Below are 14957 nucleotides of genomic sequence, written 5' to 3'. Positions count from 1 at the left end.
AAGCACAGTGCTCAGGGCTCTGTCGAGAAAGCCCTGAACATCAACAAAGACATCACCCCTTCTCCAGGATCTGGTTCCAGAGTTTGACCATCGTCGTGGCAATTTTTTCCCCTTATATCTGGCCAGAATTTCTCATGTTCCAGCTTGTGTCTGTTGCCCCTTCTATCCCAGAGCACCTCTGAGAAAAGCCTGGTCCATGCATGCTCCAGCCCCGACCACCTCAGTGGCCTTACTGGACTTGTTCCTGTATGCCACTGTCCCTGTGCTGGGGAGCCCAAACCAGGCACATAGCACTCAGTCTCACAAGCCCTGGGCAGAGGGACAGAATCCCTTCCTGCACTCCTGCTAACACAGCCTGGGATGCAGTCAGTCTTTGCTGACTGGGCACACTGCTGGCTCCTGGGCATCTTCTTGACCACCTGGAGCCACAGGGGTTGGTCCTTTTTGCAAAGCTGCTTATTAAGCAGACAGCTCCCAGCTTGTACCATTGCAAGGGCTTATTCCACCCGAGATGTAGGTCTTTGCACTAGCTTTTACTGAGCTTCCCAAGGCTCCTCTCAGCTCATTTCTCCACCCTGTCTCACTCCCCCTGAACGGCAGCACTGCCCTCCAGTGTATTCACTGGTATGCCTAATTTGGTATTGTCTGCATACTTGCTGGTGGTGTGCTCCATCCCATCGTTCAAGCCATGAATAAGATGTTAAACAGTACTGGCCCAAAAATTGATCCCTGAGGGATGCCACTAACAACCAGACACCAATTTGAGTTCAGTGGCCAAAACAACTTTCCACTCACATCACTCACTTATCCAGCCTACCTCTAACCAACCTGGCTATAAGGATATAAGGATTTTCCTTTAGTGATACATAAACACAGGCACATTCTCTGTCCCTATCTGCCTTTCTCAAAGCTCTTTAATTACATGTCTCTGCCTCCTCCCAGGATGGGATACTCCACACTGCTTTGAAAGGGAACCACCAGCAGGATCTGAGGGGACCGCAGAGGTGGAGAGTGCCTGTCCCAGAGCAGGCAGAACTGAATCAGCTGGTAACAGCAGGCATCAGAAGAGCAGAAAACCATCTGACACCACAGACAGTTGCAGGGAGGGAGAAACAGAAGAGATTGTTTTGATCATAGTCATTCTTTGAGATTTAAAGCAGTTTAGCTCCTGCAGAGGCTTCTTTCTTTCTTTCTACAGCATGAGGAAGAGTCACTCCATACATTTCTAGCCTCTCCAACCTCCCTAAATTAACTCTTTCATGGGTACCCACTCATTCCTTCCCTTGTCACCAAGCCCAAGCTTTCACCCTGACCTCCAGCTGCTTCCTGATTCTGGGCATTCCTTGACCATCTTCTCAACAGCACCTGGAAGCCAAGCCCCACTGCTTCTGGAGGCAGGTAAAACCTCCAGCAGCAGCACAGCAGGGATGACCAGAGAAGTTCAGAGAGGAATTCTTCACCCAAGATAACTGGTCTGCTGTCTGCCCTGACAGGAGACCACACAAAGCATCCAAAGGCAAGTAATGTATATTTAACTTCAATTTTTAACTAAAACTGACTTGAATCTCCCTTAGAAATATCAATGTACATTATCTTGCACAATTTGATTGCTCTTGTTTCTACAGTGCCCAGCTGGCCAGAGCCTTTCACTTTCTTAAGTGAAAGTAGAGCTACAAGTAGACACTGTCTAAAAGCAGCTTTGAAGCCACTTGACCTCTGTAATTCTTTCTGATTTTACACGGATGAGAAGGGTTACATCTGCTGTGCCTCATTTTTGCAAATGAGTACCTGATCCACTGTTTCCAACAGGTGTTAATAACTACTATAGCAAACCATGTTTTATGTGATAAATGTCAGCAAATGAACTGAAAATCAATTGCCTACAGTATTTTGGAAGGAAAATGACATCGCAGCCTACCCCCTCCTTCTATAGGGTGAATCATTAAATAAAAAAAGGCAGGAATAAAATTCTTTGTTCCTGCCACGCAGAACGGGGTGAGCAGCACATGCTGTCACTGACAGTTTATTTGCTTTCTTAGCACCTATTCTTTCCTTGTGATGAAATGTGAGAAGGAAAAATTATATCTGAATCACCAAGAGCCTTTTTATTTCATTTTTAAAATGTTTTCTCAGGAGCCACTCTCCTACACTCCCGGAAATACATAACAACCAAATCACCTCATTTGTAAAACAGTATCCACTGCTACTCCAGTAATTGTAAGGACGAGTTCCCATGTACACAGCCAGAAGCAGCAAAATGTAACAGTGTTTTTCCAATTTCATTAACCTTCAAGCTACCAAGCTTCAAACCAACAGAGCCTTCTCCCAGAAAAACAACAATACATAGTAAGTATTCCAGATTTTAAACGTGATCTAGGCAGTCCCACTAAGAGGACCAAAACACTTTAAAGTATCATGCTGAACATCCTCATGCACAAGGAAAATGGGGGTTTCCCAGTACAGCTCATCCTCCCTGCAGGCTCCAGAACTCTACCCACCCCAGTGTGGCAGATTTCACTGTGCACAGGACTGCGGCAGGCACTCTGCTCCTGACATTACACCACCAAAAGACCAAACTAGAGATATCTAGAGAGAAAAAATAAATCTTTCAATCAACATAACCCATGGGGGGTTAAAGCTAGTTCTTGCTCCAGCATTCAGCTTACTGATATCAGGGCACCAAGGGGCAAGCGGTAGTCTAGGATTAAATCCATCCTCACAGCCTCCACTCTTTCTTATTTGAACAACCACCATCAAAAATAGAGTACTCTGGATCGTTCAGCTCCCTCAAGCTTTCTTTTGTATGAGCCTCCAGGCCTCCTGCATTTAGGTGCTGGAGCCCCATATATAATTCAATAAGTTATCAGATCTGCTCTCCTCTGCAATATTAATATGTCAGCTCCCATGTTAGTTCTCACCAATCTGACTGCCATGCATGTAAAATGTCTAAAGTAACTGTGGCTGAAACAACAACACAAAACATTAAGTAATTTAACAGCGGGGAAAAAAAGCATTAGCTTTGACTGGCAGTGTTGTTCAGAGCACATGGCAGTAAGTATGTTTTACACTTTTAATGCACAATCCAGCAAGATAACTGCTAAGGTTGGAAACTGAAGCATTCAAAGTTAAAAAGTGCCAGAATTCAAGCTGCCGAAACAACATGAATTTGACCATCCCGTGTGTATATAAGGTCTAGAATTACGAGACCAAAGTATTTCCCTTCATAATCTGTCTCACCAAGGGCACAGAATGGCTGGTGCTCACGCCACAAGCTATTCCTTTTCCTTTTAAATTGCATATTATTCTGTCTGTTCTTCAGAGGGAAGCCATGGACTTATTTGCCATACATCATTCAAATCCATTCTGAAGACAGAATTTTTATCTTCCACATAAACAAGTTATCTTTCCTAATGACCCATGTGAGATGAGATGATAGTATTATTGTCATTTTACAAATGGGAAATGAAAGCAAAGAGATGAAAGTAAAATGCTTCCATTTCTTATGGATGCCTTAACTGAGACTTCAGAGACACGATTTTGAGAGAATTTAAAAATTACTATAAAGCACTTCATGGATACATCTAGCCAGCGTAACTCAACAACTTGCAGAGATGCTTTAAGTAGTTTTCATTGAGTTAGTTCCTGAGCCAACATAGCCATGGCACACCACCTCGGCTGATCAGCTCTAGTGGAAGAAACCAGGCAGCTGGCCCTGGCTGCATTAACACTGACTCTAGGATCCAGCCTAATACTTCAGCAGAGCAGTGTGCTGCAAAAACCTATTATACCATCTGGGGCTAAATCTGACATTTCTAGATGATGCTGCCTGCACTGCTGAAACTCTTGAGGGCCTCCAAGCACAAGTCCCACCAAGTTCAGTAGCAGCTAGGAACACTCAACAAGTCCTGAAATCAGATCTCTGAGCATCAAATTGGGCACACAGAAAATGTGAACATCCTATCGGCCGCCCACTGTGGAAAGTCTAGTTTAAGTAACTTGCCACAGGGAACTTGAGAACCCAAAGGCAGAGGAGTATTGCAGCTCTCCAGGAGACAAAGCTCCACTGCCTTGGCTATTAAGGCTTCCTTCCTCTTCCAACAGTTCTCCCACTCTTACTGCTTCACCTTCATTGAATGCTTTCTTCACCACAGCTCTGACTCAGAAACAAGGCATTCTGAAAGATTCAATAGTTCTAGGATAAAATATCCAAATAAAGTAATTGCTTAAAGTAATACTACTACTGTTACACTGCAGCATGTCACCCCAATTTAGACTACTAATTTCTTTGGGCTTTTTAAAAAGATGCTTTTGAAAATTGCTCCTGCAGCAGCAGAGGTACCCATTTCTTATCTGCAGGATCAGACTGTTGGGTCAACAAACTAACTAGCATCAGTAGTAGGTTGTCCACAGGACTACTGGTTGTCCACTGGACCATAACTGGAGGGAGATGGCATTTTCCTGCAGGCAGGAAACTTCTCAGAATCCCACAAGGAGCAAGATAGCTATTCAAGTCTCTAGACAGACTCATCTTCCTGTTCACTGCTCCCTGTCTTAACTCTCCTCTCCAGTCTTGACCTTTCTGTCCCTACTCAGCCCCTCCTGCCGCAGCCTCTCTTCAGTGCCTCACTTGGCCTCTTTTCACCCAGATAGTCTGAATTCTTTCACATCATCAGAGCCACCTTGCCTCCCCACCGCCCTCATGCAGGCCTCTTGTCCAGGGGTCTCTTCCAGCTCCTGACTTCACTGAACGAGAGCCACTGTCCATCCTACTCCTTTCCTCTGCCTGTCCAGAGCCCTGCTTCTGCTCTCAGCCTGCAGCTCCTAACACAGTCAGTCCATGTTCCTTGTGTTCTTCAATGAATAATGTTAGAAGGGTTTAGTAAAAGCAAGTTAAAGACAGGAAGAGAGTAAAACCTGAATACTTTAAAAGGGCAAAGCATTTGCTATTTTTATTCAAAGTGCTGTGGCAAGCATAATTATGCAAATTCAAAAACTTGTCATAATCGACCTTTTCAAAACATGTGTGTCCATGGGTCTAACATACAATCCATTGGTGAACCCTGAAATTTATTAAAGGTCAGCATTTCTAGAACTCCTTCTTATTTCATCATTAAAGAACTTATTTAAGATGTACCCAGCAGCAATCATCGATGAAAAACAAACTTGCTTCAAAACAGGTAAAAATGTTGATGGTCTAGAATTGGGTTAGAAAAACCTGTACCTTTAAAAAGTTCTGTAAAAGGAAAAGAAAAACAATTGTTCTTGGTACAGAATCCATCAGCTTACTCATTCTGAAAGTTCAACAACGCCAGAATCCAAAGATACTCATCATCTGAAGCCTTGTAAGCAGATTTGGTAAATGGTCAGGAGTCACTACTGATTCAAACTAAGTTTATTCTGGCAGCATGTAGTGTAAGTCTAAAATCTCATTCTGTTTAGACCCTTTAGGGCTTGGCTATCTCTTCTACCCCATTGCTCCAAGAACCATGTCACAGACCTTTGTAGTCCTTTGGGGAAGATTGTTCTCCACCTTTCCAATCTCACTCACAACAACACAGTCTCTCCCCACCTTGAAAACTGGTTTGTGCTACAATCTTCCTATGAGGAGCTCACACAGAGCCTGGCATAACACCTAGTAAAATGAATCTCCATGAAGATTTTTGTGGAGTCAAGACTGGCCAAGGAGGGATTTCAGACAGAACATGCACAGGAAAAAACCCAAAACAAACCCCCCCACATTTTCACAAACACTCACAAGCCCCACTGCAATTACTCTTGAACTTTATGCTGCATTATTTTTTATGCAGGGTCCACTTGAGAAATTTGAAGTATTTTTTCCTTTCAAGAAAGTGAAACATGATGACAAACAGGCAAAGCTGTCCTTAATTAGAACGGTATTTACCACATGAAATACTGATCCTGTTCCATGATAGAAATGACAGAACTATGGCTTTTACAAAGGGAATGAAGCAATGAATATAAAAAAAAAGCTGAGGGCCAGATCAAACAGAATTAGTTGCCAGAGCATCACAGAAGATAATGAATCAATGACAATTTATACCAATGAAGGCAGCTTGTCCTTGAAGCTCAAGGTAATTTTTTTTTTTTTTTTTAAGAACAGAACAAATCTTTTTTTCTGGAATTTGCATGCAGTACAAGCCTTCGCTTACTGAATTAATCTTCTACACAGCAGCATCACAGACTATAGCATGAACGTGATTTTTTTTTTCCATTGGTACCTACACTCTGAGAAATGTGTTGGTTCAACTGCTTCTTGTACAACAGATGGAGGGACATCATAAAATATCAGATGGTCCCATAGCAGGCTCTTTGAAATTCAAATAAGGCTGCATATCCTTCACCCCTGCCATACAAGACCATAACCGGGTTGATTACAGAAATGCTACATGCTAGCACAGGTCCCTGTCAAGTCAGTAACGTGACACAGTGTCAAGCTTAGCAGCAGGGTTTTAACTGTTTATTTTCATTTAGTGGCTGCCTGCAGCATCTGTCACCACAAGGAACATTCCATGAAGTCCCAAACAACCAGCACAAGGACACCAAACATAGCCCGGCACACAGCAGCTGGAATTATCCTGCCATAGTTATTCCATTTTCATCCAAGACGGTCAGCAACTTAGGAACCATTTCTGGAGATAATGCAATACCATAGCGATTATTCAATAACCAGATGAGTAACTTGTATTAGATAACAGACTTCACTTTTGCTGCTCTGCCTTCACATACATTCCAGGAGGTGGTGCTGTCACTAGGACAGAAACAGACCCAAAGCTCTCACATGGTGATTGTGCACTGAATATACTGGTTGATCTTACTGTTTAACATGCCTATGCAGATAAAATACTTCAGCAAATTAGGAGGACTTTATGCAAGAACTGCACAAGCCCACATGTGCATGCACATGACGCAAACCGAAAACTAAAATTTCATGCAAAGTATCTGGTAAATGCATGCTCAACATTTTTGAAAATAGCCTATCAGTTCCTAATGCTCCCAATCTGAATGCACTTGTTCTGAAAAGAACAGCAGCTCTTTAGTGCTTTGCATGATTTCAAACCATGGGCTATTACTCATAGAGAATAAACCTGTTGTGTTACCCATCTGTAACAGCCATCTGGGACAGATGTTTTAAATGGAAACTGCCACGAGATTTAGGGTCCGCAATCAACTTATCTTACAACTTGAATGTCCCAGTAAGAAATTATGGAGTCCCATCTGACTGAAGGAAGCAATTCATATACTGTACATTGGCTTCCTTCCCTGATACATGAACAGCTCAGAAAGCAGATCAGTGCTATGCCTGTACCATCCTATCCCTTCCCACCCAATCCCTGCTGCTCTGAGAGCTAAAGCTCACCTGAATTTTTTATGGATGTGGAATTGACCATACATTATGTATGCAAAGCCAGACAGACTGTTTGTGTGCTCCTATTTACTTGCTACCAAGGACCTCAGTTCCTTAAGCCAAATAAATTCTCTTTAAAACATGTTAATGATGAACAAGCATAAAAATTTTTGTTACAGAATTTTATGAAAATGATTAGCTATTCACACCCAAGTTCTATGAATTTCTCTGCATGTCCATCTTGCAGAGAGCTGCATTATTTATTTGCTGTCACACTCAGTAAATTGATCTACTGGCATTTAAAGGTGTCATCTTTATTCATTACAATTTCAATGATCACTCCAGCACGACCAGCGTTGTACCAATGACCTGAGTTCTGACTACAATCTCTGCTAATCACAAAACCTGCAAGGTTGAATTCCACATATAAAGCAGTATAAGAAGAGACAGAAGAAACTGAAGGACTAGGCTGTTTTGCTTTAGAGTTCATTTATCTCTATATGGTAACAATTTGATGAGGAAGTTAATTTAATGACTCTGAAGTGCAACATACATTTTTTGAGCTCAAGGTAAAACATCAGAACTGGTGATGCTGCAATGTGGAATTAAGGTAAATGGGCTTCTTAGACAAGAATGGGATTATATTATGCTCACAATGATGAAAAACTACCCAGCGGTCCCACATCACAGCAGCTGTCTTCACAGTCACAAGAGGAATGTGACTCCCTCCTCACAGACAGATGATACTGCCCTGGAGAGCTTGGGGCTGATGCTGCCCACCCTCAGCCACGTCCTCTGCGTGCTCTCCCCAATACGCTTCCAAACTATTTTATCCACAGTGCCAGAGACCAGAGCTCTATTTCTGCCCTGAGATATTTCAGGCTGGCAAATAACAGCAGTCCTCCAGTCACACCAGGGAACCGATTAAAAGCAAGCAGTACTGACAGAGCTCAGAAGACGTACCAAAACACAAGACATTCAAGATGCTCTAGACTGTGTTCTACTCTAAGTGATACATGCAAGAGGTTTTGGGGGGAAAAAAAAAAAAGAAAAAAACACAATGAACACCCAAACTCCCTAGCAATGCACAGGCTTGTTGCACGCTGTCACGCTGTAATTGTCCCCAATTTGCAGGCTCTAGCACGGCCTCACAGGCAAACAGCTCCATAACCATCACCACGGACTGAGGAGCTTCTGCTGAGAAACAGACCACCAGTGTATTTCTCATGCAACACTCTGCAAGCCAGAGAGCATTCAAAAAGTCACAACAGCATCCTGGGAAAGAAAGGACATGCATGTGGAGGTCGAGAGCTAACATGAGCATGCACACGACCTTCGACTGGAAATTGAAATAACATCTCCTCCCCTGCACTGACACCCCTGGGCAGCACAGGAACTAAACACAGCAGTCACCTGCAACTCACAGCCACACACATATATAACCACAGCCAAGCCAAACCACAGGGAAAGTTGGAATTTTGATCATGTCTCACTAGAGAAAAACATAATTAAAACTTGGAAAACTTCCAGCTCTATAAATCTGACAAAGACATTTATGATGATAAAAGAATAATAATGTCCAGTAAAATCCCTGTACATAAAAGCACACTAAAAGAGTTTTATAGTCAGAAATCCAAGGGAAGAACATTTTAAACAAGTTAATGGGTAACTTCTATAGAAAAGGAATAGCACGACTTTTCCATTTCATAAACTGAAGTTTAACTTCACGGCTATCTATATTCTATTGTACTTTCCCTGTCAGACTAAACATCTCTTGTTCTATTACGGGTCAAAGTAACTTATCTCTTGGGAAATTTTTTATGAAAATGAACTCTAGACTTCAATAAAACCAGCCCAATGTCCTTTCTGTGATAGCTAATTTTTGACGCTTCGATCCACTTTGCATTTCTATCCTTTGAAGGATGCCTGGTACATGGGAAGGAATTCATAACACCATCCACCAACAGGGGTGCATTACAGTAAGACATATTGACACGCTTGCTCTTTTTATTGATCCATGCAGCAGATTGTTATTTGAGGTAACATTAACAGAAATGTCACATTACTTAAAAGAGAAAAAACTATTTCACAGTTTTTGGAAAAAACATTTGGCAGAGTGCTGCCATCTGCACCAGTATTTGAAAACCAAGCTATTCAAATATGCATAATTTACTTAATCTTATCAAGATATTTGAAAATTAGAGGCTTTTTATTACATTTTCCAGAGAAGCATCACTTTGCATATTGAGTATTATATCCATCTGGAAAACTGACACTTGAAACTGCCTTGCCTTTTCAAGTCCATACCACCTTGTTAGATTGGGCTCTTCATACACACTGAGTATATGACTTCTGGAAGCTGCTTTTGAGAAATAAAGGCAAGGGGAGATGAAAACTACCCAGATTGCTCAAATGATGACAATAAGAATTCTAAGTCTCTCAAAAATACATATACTGAAGTGTTGTGACAATTTCCTGCAATTTTTCCTTTTTATTTTAGAATCAGGCACAAGACAGCAGCTTAGAGAAACCCCTTTTCCTGAATAGGTTCAAGAGCTTCAAGATGTTAACAATTTCACAGCTGATTATGCTGACAAACAGTTCCAACTTTGGAAGAGTCCAAGCAGTAAGTGACTTAAGAAAAGCATTTCCAACACACATGCACTGGAGCTGTAACCTGCTTGGGATTGCACCTGTTAGACCAGAAACAGGAGATGGAGACTGTGCCCACCCATAGTATATTTGAAGAAAACATCTTCTGCCACCCTGCCTCTGTCCCTCTCAGTGGTCACCCATTTTGAAGGGGTGTCCCTCGTGTTATTTATTTGCTGCGTAAGCCTGGGAAAGTTGGAATGAAACCTCCACCGATTTTAACTAAGTGACATAGCTGCCCGCTAAACCTTCTTGACTATAGCACTTTACCTAACCACAATGTGTAAAACACAAGAAGATTCATAGAATCATAGAATCACTTTGGTTGGAAAAGACCTTTGAGATCATCGAGTTCAACCTTTAACCTAACCCTGCCATCCCACCACTAAACCATGTCCCTAAGCACCTCATCGATCCTTCTTTTAAATACCTCCAGGGATGAGGACTCTACCACCTCCCTGGGCAGCCCATTCCAGAGCCTGACAACCCTTTCGGTGAAGAAGTTTTTCCTAATGTCTAGCCTAAACCTGCCCCGGCGCAGCTTCAAACCATTCCCCCTCATCCTATCATCTGTTACCAGGGAGAAGAGGCCGACCCCCACCTCACTACAGCCTCCTTTCAGGTAGTTGTAGAGGGTGATAAGGTCTCCCCTGAGCCTCCTCTTCTCCAGACTAAACAACCCCAGTTCCCTCAGCCGCTCCTCATATGACTTGTGTTCCAGACCCCTCCCCAGCTTGGTTGCTCTCCTCTGGACCTGTTCCAGCAATGCAACATCTTTCTTGTAGTGAGGGGCTCAAAACTGAACACAGTATTCGAGGTGCAGCCTCACCAGCACCGAGTACAGGGGCATGATCACTTCCCTACTCCTGCTGGCCACACTATTTCTGATACAGGCCAGGATGCCATTGGCCTTCTTGGCCACCTGGGCACACTGCTGGCTCATATTCAGCCAGCTATCAACCAGTACCCCCAGGTCTTTTTCCACCAGGCAGCTTTCCAGCCACTCTTCCCCGAGCCTGTAGCGCTGCATGGGGTTGTTGTGACCAAAGTGCAGGACCCATTCTTTCCATTTTACCCTCAAAGCCTTCACTGAATGACACACCTGAAGCAGACGTCCATGAAAGGGAGCAGCATGCAATAAAGAAAACTCCTGGAATGATTAGATAACCGCGCAGTCAAAACCAAATAGGCTTTATTAGAGTATTGTTACGCTTTACCGTAACAGAGCAGTGACATATTCAGGGTAAGGCTTTGAAAAACATAGTGGCAAAGTCCTACACAGCCTGGAAGTTTCTAGTACCAGCCCACCAGACCTTTCTGGGCATTTGCTAAGCTCTGGAAGACTATAAAGTACAGGCTTCAGAGGACCACGCTGCTGTGTGTTCTGAGCTGCTGAACAACGGTAGGAGGGGGACTGTGAAGCAGAAGTCTCAAGCTGACTTACCTATTTGCTCTAGAAAAACAGTAATTTTCCAGGAAAACGTTCTAAACAGCTTAACCTTGTCAAGAGGCTGGATGTGAACTGTTCATCCAAGGAATGCTCAGTAATGAAAGATTAATGTGCGCTTTACTTCAGGGGGTTTGAATATAACATTACCTCCCATCTTCAAGTCTACTTTTCTGAATTTCTTTGTGCGTGGTATTTACAATGCCTGCTTCTAATCTTAAGGTAGCAGCAGAAAGAATATCTTCTTTGAGTAAACAGATTTGGACAGGCTGCAGAAATTTGCCAAATATTGATTTTGTTAGAGCTGAGCTTAAAATTTCAGTCTTGTCTCAGTTTCACATAGAATGAACTTTTACAAACTGATTTGTAAAACAAACATATTACATTGTATTAAAACAAGTGAATTGTACTACTTCAAATAATAAACTGAAACATCTATGATACCTGAGTATTTGAGAGCAGCAGAAATATATACGCAAGGGTAAAACAGTACACTAGGTAAAATTATATTGTCCTAGGAGGTTCTGTCTGAACACATAAGGAAACACTTCTTTACTGTGAGGATGACTGAGCATGGAGCAGATTTGCCCAGAGAAGCTGTGGAGTCTCCATCCCTGGAGATATTCAAAAGCCATCTGGACATGGCCATGGACAGCCTGCTCGAGGTGACTCTGCTTGAGCAGGGACGCTGGACCAGGTGACCTCCACAGGTCCCTTCTAACCTCAACTATTCTGTGCTTCTAAAATATTTCTCAAAATAAAGCCCCTTACTACCATCCAAAAAGGTAGTCAGCTTGTATTATCTCTTGAACTAATGAATGCTAGCATCAGATGTGCTTTGGCTCTCCTGGAGAAATAAATCAGACCTCTCCGCGTTCTCACTGGTAACCTGCTCAAGGCAAGGTCACAGGCAGACACTCTGCCTGCCTGGCCCAGACGCGGTTACCAGTAGTATACAAGAGCATGCAGCCAACTGATCTAGAACATTTTATTCTATAAGCCTTTTCTTCAGTGGCACTTTCAGTCAGGTCTCTTCCCACTCCCTGTCTACCAGTTTTTACAAAACTTAGCCTAATAGCTTTGTGTCTACGTTCTATCAACCTGGAAGAAACCCCTTGGTGAATACAAGCTGGAAGTGAGGAAAGTGACAATTCAATATATAAGCCCTTATTTCTTTGGAAACCAAGCTAAAAACATATTACAAGAGTGCAGTCTTCTGCTGAACAATGTTTGTGTAAAGCATACTAAGCATCCAAGAATTACAGGAGAAGCATTACCTGCTTGTAGTTCTCCGGTTGTCTAACGAGATCTGTTTCTGTGACAGAAAAGTGTCCAACAATCTGGTCCATATGGGAGCCGCTAGTGAATAAATGGATCTGGAATAGATTAATTTAAAATGTATTTGTCAGTACAAGGACCAGATCATTAACGACATCATTAGCTACCATCTAACGGCTGCATGGATTGGGATGGTGATGTAAGCCAGTGGTTACAAGTCCATTCCCAATGGACAAGTACAAATATAACTACTACCACCAATGCAACAGACCTTTTTAAAACAGCCTGCAGAAAATTATGATCATGTACCACAATCATCTCATAAAATGGTTGTGCTGGTTTTGGCTGAGATAGAGTTAATTTTCTTCACAGTAGCTAGTATGGGGCTGTGTTTTGGATTTGTGCTGAAAACAGTGTTGATAACACAGGGGTGTTTTCATTACTGCTGAGCAAGGCTTACACAGTCGAGGCCTTTTCTGCTTCTGATCCCACCCCACCAGCGAGTAGGCTGGGGGTGCACAGGAAGTTGGGAAGGGGCGCAGCCAGGACAGCTGACCCCAACTGACCAAAGGGATATCCCACACCATATGACATCATACTCAGCATATAAAGCTGGGGGAAGAAGGAAGGGGGAGATGTTCAGAGTGATGGCATTTGTCTTCTCAAGTAACCGTTACATGTGATGGAGCCCTGCTTTCCTAGGGATGGTTGAACACCCGCCTGCCGATGGGAAGCAGTGAATGAACTCATTGTTTTGCTTTGCTTGTACACATGGCTTTTGCTTTGCTTATTAAACTGTCTTTATCTCAACCCACGAGTTTTCTCATTTTTACTTTTCCGATTCTCTCCCCCATCCCACCAGGGGGGAGTGAGCAAGCAGCTGGGTGGTGCTTAGTTGCCAGCTGGGGTTAAATCAGAACAATGGCCTGTCTGGTATTGTTACCAGAACCACACACAGGAATTGCTACTGCTGCTGCCACAGTAGAACTGAAGGCTTTATTTCCATCCCATCTAAAAGTCTTTTTCCTTACACCACATGCACTCTTGTGCGTGGCATGGAAGGAGAAACCATTTACACAGATAGCAGACGTCTTCAGAGATAAAGGATGCCCTCAGAATAATTTTTGATTTCTCCCTTTAAAGCAGAAAATGCTACCTAGTTACAGAAAGTTTCCCTTTTGCTGCTATATATTGCTGGCTTTCACTTACTGGGACCTTGTCCCAGCTGCGCTGGTGATGGTATCATCAATTACTTGACGAAGAAGCTTCCCAAGTTAGCCAAGGGAACAATAAAAAGCAATTCCTTCTATTCAGAGCTGATCCCTTCGTTACTGTAATAACTGCAGCTGCCAAACAAGATAGCAGCGCACATTTGTCAGACAATCACTCTTATTTCATTAATAGTTCTGCCAGAAGACAGAGAATGTTTCCTGCTTTTCTTCCTTTATTCTAATATGAACTTTATCATACACTTGGGTATTGACAACTATTTTAAAGTTGACAGGCACTGGGTAATTATCAACCCTTCCCTGAAACTTCAGAATATTTTAGCGTTCCTTTCCCAAAACTCACTTCTGGTGACAACCATCTGTCACATGTGCAGAGCTATGTGAGTTTAAAAATAAAAGAGCACCTCCCCACACAATGTTCTTCATTTCTACTTGCCACTCTTCTCCCTGCTGCATTCTTGCGTAACTCCGGCGGCCAAACCTTTGGGCTGCCAGCACCAGGAAGGAGTTTCAGCCCCTCTTCAAAAGTACATTGCAGCAGCATCACTGGCTAAAGCCCCAAACAAATACTCTAAAGCTGTAACAACAGAGGAATAAGGTGTTCCCCTGAGACCAGACTAGATGGATACTGGAATAATCCAGTATTTGTAACTGGAATAATCTAGCATTTGTATTTTTACAATCTGTTACTGAGAACCACAACACACTGAAGATGAAACAAGGCTTAAAGAAGGAAAGAGTATCAAGGTAAAAGAAGCAGGTGGGAGGGTGAGAGACAGAGCACGTGTAGCTGTGGCTGTGTGGCACTGGAACGGACTGAGGTGGAGGCAGGTCTGATTTGACCTTACACCAACCTTTGCATGAGAGTGCAGGGACAGCCCCCCACTGAGCACCGCTTCTGGGGAGTTTCCAGTACCAATTCCTAAACGCCCTTGAGCTTAGACACCCTGCAGGGAGATCAGCTTGTCCAATTCACCTAAGGGAA

General features: G+C 42.9%; 1 protein-coding gene across 1 annotated transcript in view; it reads right to left on the bottom strand.

Moving 5' to 3' along the window:
* Positions 1–14957, bottom strand: part of TEDC1 (tubulin epsilon and delta complex 1) — a 79947-nt gene that overhangs the window by 36726 nt on the left and 28264 nt on the right. Inside the window, exon 6 of the mRNA XM_035900767.1 lies at positions 12743–12841. Within this exon, the coding sequence (XP_035756660.1) occupies positions 12743–12841 (99 nt within the window). The remainder of the gene's footprint in view (positions 1–12742; positions 12842–14957) is intronic.

Source organism: Egretta garzetta, unplaced genomic scaffold (genome assembly GCF_000687185.1).
Source record: "Egretta garzetta isolate BGI_Z169 unplaced genomic scaffold, ASM68718v1 scaffold598, whole genome shotgun sequence".
Taxonomy (NCBI): domain Eukaryota; kingdom Metazoa; phylum Chordata; class Aves; order Pelecaniformes; family Ardeidae; genus Egretta; species Egretta garzetta.
This window is presented reverse-complemented; position numbering and strand designations above follow the sequence as displayed.